General features: G+C 35.0%; 1 protein-coding gene across 1 annotated transcript in view; it reads left to right on the forward strand.

The window, feature by feature from the left end:
• Positions 1 to 12,612, forward strand: part of GABRG1 (gamma-aminobutyric acid type A receptor subunit gamma1) — a 75,969-nt gene that overhangs the window by 40,607 nt on the left and 22,750 nt on the right. The window contains exon 4 of the mRNA XM_021701659.1: positions 12,017 to 12,237. Coding sequence (XP_021557334.1) covers positions 12,017 to 12,237 — 221 coding nt within the window. The remainder of the gene's footprint in view (positions 1 to 12,016; positions 12,238 to 12,612) is intronic.

Consider the following 12,612-nt stretch of genomic DNA (forward strand, 5'->3'; position numbering starts at 1 on the left):
AATAACGATCTTGCCTCTTGCCCTCATTTTTCCAGAGAGACAGAGTAAGTGACTTAGTCAGCATTATATTCTAGAAAGTCACAGATTTGGAACTATGGTATGATTTCCTGATTCCAACCAACCAGTGTTCTTTACACTACATCACAACTTCTCACTACAATACCCTCTTTTGAGGTATCCAGACTCATTTTGTTGATTATCTGACATGTACTTAAAATTGTGCATATAATTAAAAGACAATGCCTTATCTCTTATTCAATATGTTATTTTTATATTTTTTAGTGGAAATGATTTTAATAAAATACTAAAGTTTTAGGCCTAGATTGGCAGTGAATCTGAACAAACATCATTTGCTCTGCAATTTAATTAAAATGTGAAGGAGAAAGAACTTGTTTAAATGTCTTGACATTTGATGTTTTGCTATTATGGAAATTATGACAAATTTCTATAATGGAAATTCTGCAAATTGTGTGCTAAACCTTGGATTTTCTCATAAGAACACTCAGCTTTCTGATATGCACATTATATTCAAACTACTGAGGTAAACACTGGCAATCAGTTCTTCTAAAGCAGTACAAACAATGCCATTCTAGCAGCAGACTGACAGTGTCAGAAAATTCATTTTCTGCATTAAGAATATGGACAATGGAAAGAATCTATAAAGTGGTAATTAATATAAATAATTTAAAACCTGAGACATGCAGATTCTCTCTAAATATATCATTTCCAAATATAATGTTCCATCTTGCTTAGATAGGAAGACTAATTTTAACAGCAAGAAAATCTTTTTCAGCTTTATTGATGTACCATTGACAAATAAAAATTGTATATATTTAAGGTGTACCACTTGATGTTTTGATATACATACACCTTGTGAAGTGATCACCATAATCGAGCTAATTAACATATCCATCACCTCACATAGTTACCTTTTTTTTCTTTTTCTTTGTGTGTGTGTGTGTGTGTGTGTGTTTGTGGTGAGACCTCTTGAGATTTTTCCTTTTTTTTTTTAAGATTTTATTTATTTATTTGAGAGAGAGAGACTGAGCAGGAGAGAGAAAGAGAGAGAGAATCTGAAGCAGGTTCCACTCTGAGTAAGGAGCCCAATGTGGAGCCCGATCCCACAACTGCAAGAACATGACCTGAGCTGAAACCAAGAGTCAGATGCTTAACTGACTGAGCCACCCAGGCATCCCGAGATCTATCCTCTTAATAAATTTCAATATACAAGTATAGAGGAATATATTTTTAATACAGTGTAACTACAGATGCAGGAATACTTGTCACACTCAGACCACAGAGCAAAGAATCTAGCTATCTAGCATTGAACCAATCAATGGTAAATATTGCCCATGTAGATGGAACACAGATGGTTCATTGGTGATAGGGCTTCTCTAGGAAGCAGAGTCCTTCCTAGAATATCAATCATCTGTTGCAGAGAATTCCTTACCATGTTTTTAATAGTAACCATGAAGATGATTTCTTTCCAGATGTCATGCTGTGTATTTATACGTTCCCCCTTTAGAATGTAACATTCTCTCACATGTTGCAGAGGTAACAGTATTTGTATAACTCCAGTTTAGATCATAGACCTGTAACTATGAATTTAGTTTAGATCATAGACCTATGTAACTATGAACTCAGGCATGAATTTATGAGATTTTGGCCTAATTCTTGAAGATTAAGTCAAATGCATTACAGACAGCAGGCATTAAAATATATGTATCATCCATTTATCCCATAAACAACTATTTATTGTCTTTTATATGCCAGACACTATTTTAAGAGTTGAGGTTACAGGTCTGATTCTGCTTTTCATTTGTTTATTCTTTGTTTTGTTTTTTAGATTCCACAAATAAGTGAAATCATATGGTATTTGTCTTTCTCTGTCTGGCTTATTTCACTTAGCATACCTTCTAGATCCATCCATATTGTCACAAATGGCAAGATTTCATCCTTTTTATGACTGAGTAATATTCCATAGTGTGTATATATACACATATCTCACATCTCCTTTATCCATTCATCTATCAGTGGATACTTGAGCTGCTTCTATATCTTGGCTATCGTAAATAATGCTGCAATAAGCATAGGGGTGTATATATCTTTTCAAATTAGTGTTTTTATTATTTTTGAGTAAATACCCAGTAGTGGAATTATTGGATCATATTGTATTTCTATTTTTAATTTTTGAGGAATCTCCATATTGTTTCTACAGTGGTTGTACCAAGTTACATTCCCACCAAGAGTGCACAAGGCTTGCCAGAGGGGAGGGATGTAGAGGTTGGGCAAAATGGGTAAGGGGGAAGCAATGGGAAATATTGTCTTCCAGTTATGAAATGAATAAGACATCGGAATGAATAAAAAGTACAGCATAGGGAATATAGTCAATGGTATTGTAATAGCATTGCATGGTGACAGAAAGTAGCTACACTTGCAGTGATCTGAGTATGTTAACACATGGAGTTGTTGAATCACTATGTTATATGCTTGAAACTAATGTAACATCATGTGTCAATTATACTCAAATAAAAAAGCAAAAAATAAATAAAAGAATGCTTGATTTAAAAAAGGAGTTCAAATTATAGTATTGAATAATCAAATACCCTTTGCCCTCATGGAGCTTACATTCTAGTTGGGAGGCACTATAAAATAAGTAAATATAAAACATATGAAGTGGTAATGAATGAATAAAGAGAAATGAGGCAAAACACTTGATAGGAAGAAGGGTCAGGATGGTGGTGAAGTTCTAGTGCATGTAGTAGCCAAAGGAAGTGTCACCCACTAGGTGACATTTAAATAGAAATCAACAGTGTTAAAGAAGAAAGTCAAGCAGATACCTGGAGAGTGCTTTGCCAGAGGGAAGAGCAGGAGCAAAGGCTCTGAGATAAGAATGTGCATGGAACAAAAGGAGAACAGTTTGTAGTAAAATTAACAAGGGTTAAAAGAGGTAGGAAAAGTTGGTGTATTAGGTTTCAGATCATCTGGAGTCCTTAATACATTGAAAGGATATTGGATTTTGTTTTTGTTTTTGTTTTTGTTTTTTGTCTGACTGAATATGGGAATGTGATAGAAAGTGTTGATTGATCAGAGGAGTGATATGACTTAATATTTTCCATGAGACCATTATCCTTCTGAGTGAAGAATAAACTATAGGAAGCTAATTGTGGAAGCAGGGAAACTAGTTACCAATAATTGCAATGATCAAGGAAAAAGTTGATGATGGTGAAACAAATGAGAATTTATCAGAATCTGTAAATAACTTGAAAATGGGGACACCAAGGTATTTTGAAAACCAGATGTGGAATTGTAGAGAAAAAGGGGCATGAAGAATGAGTCCAAGATTTTTTCACTGAAAACTTGGAAGAATAAAGTTGTCTTTTAATGAAATGGAGGAGAGACAAGAGGGTTTTTTTTGTTGTTTTTTTGGTTTTTTTTTTATTGTTGTTGTTTTGGTTTTTTTTTTTTTTTGGAAGATATTGAAGATCGAGAGTTCTATTTTGAAATTTTAAGATTGAGGTGTCTATTAGCTATCCAAATAAAAACATTAAGGAGGCAGTTATATGCATGTTGGGATTTCAAGGGAAGTATTTGCACTTGGAATATAGCCTTTGTATTCTTCAGACTATATACGTGATACTTAGTCATGAGATTGGATGAGATTATCTTGGGAGTGAAGAGAAGGGAACTGAGTATTATTAAACTGGAGCACTGCATTGCTTAGGCATATGAAAGATGCAGGGGAACTAGCAAAAGGGACTGAGAAGGAGTGGCCACTGAGGTAGGAGAAAAACAAGACTCAGTTGGTGCCCCAAGTTTTGAGTGGGCCAAATATTTCATGAAACAAAAACTGACTAGGTGATTCAAATTCTGCAGATGAGCTAATAATATGAATATTTATAGCTTTCCAGAAGCTAGAGAATTTTTATGACTTAGAATCTTGGTATTGGAACTGGCTGTCTCTATACATGAAGAAATCTCCTCAAAAATAAAACTATTTCTATAAAATGTTCATGTCTTCCAGAGGAGGCATTACATGGCTGTGTCTTATAATCTTTGTAAATTGGAATGTTTGCAAAGGCCCTGTTGCCCCCTTTTTAAAATGATATGACGTCTTTCCTTCATTATTATGACCGTAATATTATAGAATACTTATTATGTGTGAAATCATTGTTTTAAGTAATTTACATTAAATATTAGCAAGAACCTTATGTATTATAGACAGCAGGGATTCGAGAGAAGGAAGTGAGCCATAACAAGCTGGGAAATTTACTCAAGGTCAACTGAAAATTGTTATATTCAGAATTCAAACCCCAGAAGACTTCCCAATGGTAGCATTCATCCTTAATCACTACACTAAACTGCCCCCCTCTAGATGCAGTCTCACCTCATGAATTCAGAATAGTCCAACTATCCACACTGAAAAGAATTTGGATTTCTCTTGATTATATGTTAGGTTTTTCACTTGGGTGCTTTTTCTCCAGCCGTTTAAGTTTCGGTCTTTGTGACTGATGCAGTGCTATGGTGAATCTAGAAAGCCTTTCTTTTTGCCTTCCAGATTGTCTTTGTTTCTCACTTCAGCTCCCTGTGTTGCAGATGACACACACTTCATGTGCATATCCTTTCCTCTTTTATATCCATCTCAGAAAAGCCGGATGACCGTAAACAACCTTTTGATGCCCATGCATTGGGGAAGTTCCTTGAATTTTTTCAAGAAATTGTCCTTTCGTGTGATATTTGGTATCAGTAGGTCATAACTTTGATGAAACTTCTCAGGGCATGCATAACTGTGGAAGGTTAAATTCACAAATTTATAAATGCTTAGAGGATCTTATTGTTTAAAATTTCAAGATCTGAAGTAATGGATTTCTCATGATAGACTGATAGAGATATTATTGACATGTCCAAGACTTTTCTCATCCTAGCAGTAGATGTCTGGTAAGAGGACAGCCACACCTCTTATTCTCCTATGAATGGTACAGGGAATAGGCAATATTGTATGTTTGATCTCATGCAGCAATCTTAAGGCAGATAACATTTTGGAATTACTTTGCAAAACATATGACATAAATAAATATAAATCGTATGACTTAATTTGGGAATCCTATAGTTGAAAAACAGAATTCCAAATTTTATTACCTTTATGCAATGCCAAAATTGAATCTGAGAACTTCTTAACAAGTGGATATCTGTATGGAAAAAAAGTGGTAATCTATATGTTCTGGAGCATATTTGGTGTTTGAAAGGACCAAAAAATCTATTTTTATCCCTCTGCACAGATTCTAAATCCACTGACAAATAGGCGTATAAGACAGGCAAACAAACCTTTTTTTTTTTTTTTTTTTAAGATTTTATTTATTTATTTGAGACAGAGAGAATGAGAGAGACAGAGAGCACATGAGAGCGGGAAGGGTCAGAGGGAGAAGCAGGCACCCTGCCGAGCAGGGAGCCCGATGCGGGACTCGATCCCGGGACTCCAGGATCATGACCTGAGCCGAAGGCAGTCGCTTAACCAACTGAGCCACCCAGGCGCCCCGCAAACAAACCTTTCTAATTAGTGATTGAAGTGGGGATGTAGAATAGGGTTAGGGATCTGGACTCATGGTTTTGTCAGCACTCCTGTGCACCCACTGACTCTAACTTTCCATTGAGATTTGGAGAGAGTTTTTTCAGATCAAATTTGGAGTTCAAAGAATGAAAAAGAGACAAAAATTTATTAAGAAATGATTTTTTTATATATTACATTTAGCCAATTGAGCAATATGGAACAGACTTCTCTGAGAGGTAGAGTGAGTAAGAGATGGGAAAAAATGAAGAGTGTAGATTTACACAGAAACATGAGCTGGGGAAATATGATTCTTCCTGCCACAAAAATTAGTCATTTTAGGGGCGCCTGGGTGGCTCAGTTGGTTAAGCGACTGCCTTTAGCTCAGGTCATGATCCCAGGGTCCTGGGATCGAGTCCCGCATCGGGCTCCCTGCTCTGCGGGGAGCCTGCTTCTCCCTCTCCCACTCCCCCTGCTTGTGTTCCCTCTCTCGCTGTGTCTCTCTCTGTCAAATAAATAAATAAAATCTTTAAAAAAAAAAAATTAGTCATTTTAATCTGTCTAGCAAATACACACATGCATAATTTTTTAAGGCTTCCTGAATCGATGAATGTCCATTCCTAATGTTATAACTCTGTGATGGTCTATTTTATGTGTCCACTCTGTGATTGTCTATTTTATGTGTCCACTCTGTGATGGTCTATTTTATGTGTCCATTTTATGTGTACCCAGATATTTGTCTAGATGTTGCTGTGAAGACAGTTTTTAGATGTGAGAATCAGTAGACTTTGAGTAAATCAGCTCATCCTTTATAATGTGGATGGGTTTCATTCAATCAGATAAGGCTTTATGAAAAAAGACTGAGGTCCCTCGAGGAGGAAGAGATTCTACCACCAGACTGGTCTCTTGACTTAAGACTGAAACATCGACTCTTCTCTGTTCTTCGGTCTGCTGGCCTGCCCTGCAAGTTTTTGCCTTTGAAGTCCCCACAATTTCTTGAGTCAAAACCTTAAGATAAATCTATCTGTTTTATCTGTCTCTGTCCGTCCATCCATCAACCTATCCATCCATTCCATCCATCTTATGGCTTCTGTTTCTCTGGAGAACCCTGACTGAAACAGGTTCATAAGGATTGTTCCCACCCCAGATTTTACGTGACTTATTATATAAATCTAGAATCTAACTCTATCTTCTCTAGTATACTATAAACTTTTTAAGGCCTGGGAATTTTTTTTTTTAAATTTGTAAATCCTTTGTAAAGTTTAGCTGTCTGTGATTATTTGTTTGATGTTTTATTCTTAGAAATTGTATATTGGGGGCGCCTGGGTGGCTCAGTCATTAAGCGTCTGCCTTCGGCTCAGGTCATGATCCCAGAGTCCTGGGATCGAGTCCCGCATCAGGCTCCCTGCTCCATGGGAAGCCTGCTTCCCCCTCACCCACTCCCCCTGCTTATGTTCCTACTCTTGCTGTGTATCGCTCTGTCAAATAAATAAATAAAATCTTTAAAAAAAAGAAATTGTATATTGACTATTATAGAAGAAATATCTAATAGGAAATGTATTATTAAGTATGGTGCATAAAATTAACACGTGAAGTATTAGGACTCTCAGTTCATAATACTCAGTTCAGCAATACATGGGGATGGATCTGTGTCTAGGTTCCAGAGTCAATTATTGGTAATTGGTAATTTTAGGTAATTGTTTTCAAAAACTCTTCCAGATATAGAATTTTCTGTATATCTGAGGAATGCACATTCCCTGATGGACAGAAAATGCACCACTTTTTCATTATATATGACTTACATTCTTTTTTCCCCATTATGCCCTACATTTTACTACTTTTACTTCCTCCCCACTTTTATTATTTGACCCCAGCATGTATCTGAATTTCATATATCCTTCAGGGTTCAGGCTAAATACAACTTCTGTCATAACGTCTTCCTTAAGTTTCCTCTACTGTTTCCATTTCTCTTTAACTATACCTTTCCTAAGTTTTATTAATTTCTGATTTTTATTTTATATATAGTATATTCGTAACAGGTAGGATCCATTTTCATCTTTGTAAACCCAGAACAACATAAAAGTAACTTAAACACTGAAAAATATTTGTTAAAAAGTTAATTGATGAGTGCACATGATGTTATATTCTTTTGGTAATTTACATTTAGAGACATAAAAGTAAGAGCCTAAAAGTTTGGTAACTGAACCCAGAATTCATGTCTACTTTTTAAATATCTCTCAGTGTTTTTCTGGATGAATTCAGGTTTATCCTGACATATCATCTTTGTTCCTTATCTCTTTTTCTATTTGAAAACTAGAATAATACCAAGATTTTACTTACCATATTGTGATAGTATCAAGAATCGGACTTTTATAATAACTGAGCAAAGTGGAGCAGCTATCTATGAACTTTTACCACTAAAGCTATTTGTACTGTGGATTAGCTGTGCCTGTACCCTTCCTTTACATGTCCATAGCCTCAGTATCTAATGTACTGTAAACCATTATTTGGCCCAGCATGCTATTTTGGCCACAGTAATAGCTAGTTTAGGGAGAGATTAATGCCAGGGTGTGAAGACCAGATGAGGATCAAACAAACTTCATGATGAAATTATGCACCTATATTAATTACTTAGGCAGGTCTGCATTTTGTGTGAAGTTTCTTCCATTAGTAGAAAGACAATAATATTGAATTAACTAGTTCTATTAAATGTGAGACATGTGCATAATTGCAAGTCTGACCACGTAATAAGAAGACTATAGGACACACACTTTCATCAACTATGTTTTGATTTGACTGAGTCAGAAATCAAGATGACTCACTTCTTCACCTTTATTCACTAATGCTGTTTTCTCAGCTAACTTGGAAGAAAACAAAGTGTCATAATGTACATTGGATCTCGAATGTTAAATGCACTGTTCCTTACTGCAAAATGCTTATACTAGAAGCTACTGGACTTGTTGTCCTGAGTGAATGGACATTCCTTTTCATGTTTCTTTTGCTTCTTTCTTATGCAGATAATTATAACCTCTAAATAAGGACACGAAGAACAATAGCACGCTTTGATCATTTTCCAGAAGTTATACTAATACAATGGGTAAATGAAATTGGATTTTTCGATTACATAAAAATAGCACAGACTTTAATGACCTTCTTATCTCAGTGAAGCACTTATTAAGGATTAGCAATTTAAAAGAGCTTGGAGGTATTAGCATCTGCAAAGGGTTTAAGAAAGTTGGATTATCAAGACACATGCTCTATATCTTTCTCTTCTTGGTCCTAGACTGAGGGAATAATTATGGGTAGAAAAATTTTCCCATTTCCCCCAAGACTCTCTGCTCGGAGTTTACTCTTTAGAAATCATAACTCTTTCAATGGAGATTAGCACTTTATCAACAGGTATTCTAAAAAGGATCCCGTCAGTTGCTAAGCAGGATTCACAGCTGCTTGCTAAATCCCACCCCTACACATGTTAGTTCCCTCCCAAGTGCAGCCATTAATGCCCTATGAGTTAGAAACACTGCAGCCAAGTATACCTATCAGGTAGCATGATGTTCCCTTTACCAAACAATGTTGGATCTTTGCCAACCTATAATCCTATCAGGTAAGCCTCATCCTTTATCTTAAGCAGTTTCTACTGTTGGATTCCATACAAAAGCACAAAGTAATTCTGCCACATAATGTTATTAAATACTCTTTTAGGATCCACCATAGAATGAGTATAAGGCTTCCTTCTATTTGCATTTACTGTTAAAACCAGAAGCCATGGCATTAACACAGGTTACACTGCTAGACCCTGAATGGCTAAGTTGAAGTGGTTGTTTAGATAAGTCATAATTTATTCCAAAGAAAAGATATCTGGCCTGAGAAGCAGGCGGTCAGAGTAAGAGTTAAAGGTAACTGTTGTAAAGCTGTCCAAGTATTTTCCACAAGATTCAGGGAGAAAGTACACCAGTGACATCTTATATGAAGGCTCATTGGCCCCCTAAATGCATGTTCAATCCATTAATGTTACTAAATAATATGATTAAGCATCTACAGAATAAATATACTTCATTATTATGTATTATGAGATATGTTTTGCATTATGACTCCGCTTGAGTTATGGAATGGACATCAGCAAGCTGGTGGCTATGGAATGTATAGGGCTTACCTGGTTGCAAAAGCACCTTCAACCTTTATGCCACAGCACAACTTGATTCGGTGCCATTCCATACCAAGTTGGAAAAAACGAAATTTTCGTCATCTCTCTCTCTAAATCATTCTGGCAACCTCATGGCAATCAAGACTCTGTCAGGAGGGGATTATGGTGCAAGTGTTTTTGTGCTTAAGGACTTTATGTCTTTACATCCGTGCAAAACAATGACACACAATAGAGGCTAAGTATATGGATAGATTACTGAATGATCACATGTTACATTATAATATGGACAAATTATTCATAGTAGGGGTGCCTGGGTGGCTCAGTCATTAAGCGTCTGCCTTCGGCTCAGGTCATGATCCCAGGGTCCTGGGATCGAGCCCCGCAATGGTCTCCCTGCTCAGCGGGAGGCCTGCTTCTCCCTCTTCCTCTGCCTTCCACTCCCCTTGCTTGTGCTCTCTCTCTTTCTGTCTCTCTGTCAAATAAATAAATAAATGAAATCTTTAAAAAATATATTTTATAAAAAAATTATTCATAGTAGATTATCTATATTGCTTAACCTCTTTATAAAGCACATCTCATACTCAAATGCATAATGTCTAGGGCTTTGTTGGATTTTAAATAATTACTAATATGTATGTGCTTTTCCCAAATTGCAACACTGTTCATCCAAAATAGATAAGATGATGGTGTTTAAGGATACAAACTTGTAATAAGTAAATAAGCCATAGAGATCTAATGCACAGTATAATGAATATAGACAGTAATGTACCATAATTATGTAATGTAATAAATATTGCTACAATGGCAATCCGATTACAGTATATAAATGTATCAAAGTAACTTTATGTATGCTGTATGCTGTACACCTGAAAATTACATAATGTTACATGTCAAATTTATTCAATAAATAAATAAAAAGAAAAAACCAAAATACATAAAAGAAGGTTTTCCTTTCTAGTCTATATTCTTTCTCTATTCTATTTCCTCACATTCTAGTCACGTAAATTACAATTATAAATATTCTGCCTGGAAATTAGGATTTGATGCAACTTCCCTATTAACAAGTTTGACTCCAGTCAAATCTTCATTCATTTGTCAAACTCTCAATTAAACTTCCATTTCTTATACTAAATATGTCCACCCAGGTAAATTGGCCAATTGCTGGCATTATATCAGGAGAGATCAACCAATCTGCCTCACCACCAGTAACTCATATAATACTTCATATTTTTCAATTTACTCTTTTATTTCTCTCTTAATATCAAAGTTATACACACACATGCATATAATCACTTTTCTCAATAGCGTTGATAATTACTGCATTCTTATTCATTAATTTTATCAAATCAATTTTAATGCTTATAATATGGCAGGCATTTTGTCAGGATGCAAAGGTAGATAATACCTAATCACTCCCTCGAAGGTTCTCTCGTAACCATGCAATTTCCTGTTTACAGTCACTTGCTGATAATGGGCATAGCCTGTGCTCTAATCCTGGCCCCATCAGGCTCCACTAGGACCACCAATATATGTGGTTGTTGTGGATGTGGATTTGGGATTCAGCCTGGTGTGACTCAGTCTCCTTATTATCTGCTTATTTACCTCTGTGATGTGGGGAGAATTATTTTACTTCTGTATTGCTCAATAAATGTGATTTAAAAATAAAAATTATAGCAGTACTTATTTCACAGGTTTGCAGTGAGGCTTTAATGACAGGATATGTACTAAACTCAACATAGTGCTTGGCATGTTATACCCACTTAATAGGGGTGTGTGCATTGTGTGATAGTTTTGAAACTTTTGAAAACAATGGATCTACATAATTGTAATTAATTTTTTTTGGACAAAAGACAATATAAGATCTTTTAGATAATTTAGTGAGTATTTGCATCTTGATTTTGTACTTATTTGTGATTTTTTTTAACTTCAGCTCCATGTAAATATCACAAAAATTAATATAATTGTTAACATTAAGATAATTTGCTTTTATATTAACATTAAGATAATTTGCTTTTATATTTTATGTAATGATATAAAATATTTTATATTTTATATATAGCCCACATATTATAAAATCTTGAGTAAAATTTATAAAACAATTATAAAGCCACGATGGGAAGCAGTTATTACTAGAAATTTTGGATTTTATTTTATATGACTCAGGTAAACAATTAAAGAGGAAGGTTAAGATAATGACATAGAAAGGACTGAGTTTAAGAGCTATTTACTTATGGAAACTTTATAATGTAAAAATTTAAACATCTGAAGAAAACATCTAAAATAGTGACTTACTATTATAGGTTGTTACCCTTCTTTTTATCTTTCAGGAATACACAATAGATATAATTTTTGCCCAAACCTGGTTTGACAGTCGTTTAAAATTCAACAGTACCATGAAAGTGCTTATGCTTAACAGTAATATGGTAGGGAAAATTTGGATTCCTGACACGTTCTTCAGAAACTCAAGAAAATCTGATGCACATTGGATAACAACTCCTAATCGTCTGCTTCGAATTTGGAATGATGGACGAGTTCTATATACTCTAAGGTAATACTATTTAAAAAAATGTAGTTGTTCTAATTCATTTTCCATACTAATACTTGATCAACTCGCAAATTTTCCTTTTTCAGTTTTACAAAGAAAGAAATATGGAGTTCCTTTCATACACTAAAATTTAAAGTGGTGGAATATTTTGGAAACTTTCTTTTTTTAAGCTCAGAGTAACTGGTATATGAAAGGGACTAAAAGCAAAGAAAAAAAACCTCTTGATATCCCCCCCTCCTGAAACATAAGAAGGTGTGGTGTGACCATTATGTGTTTTAACCCATAATACAAATGGTTGACTGAGATTTTCTCTAGGAGTCAATCCTGCTATAAAATTCAATAATATAATAAAACATTCTTAAGAAGGGATTAAATGAA

Source organism: Neomonachus schauinslandi, chromosome 2, assembly GCF_002201575.2.
Source record: "Neomonachus schauinslandi chromosome 2, ASM220157v2, whole genome shotgun sequence".
Taxonomy (NCBI): domain Eukaryota; kingdom Metazoa; phylum Chordata; class Mammalia; order Carnivora; family Phocidae; genus Neomonachus; species Neomonachus schauinslandi.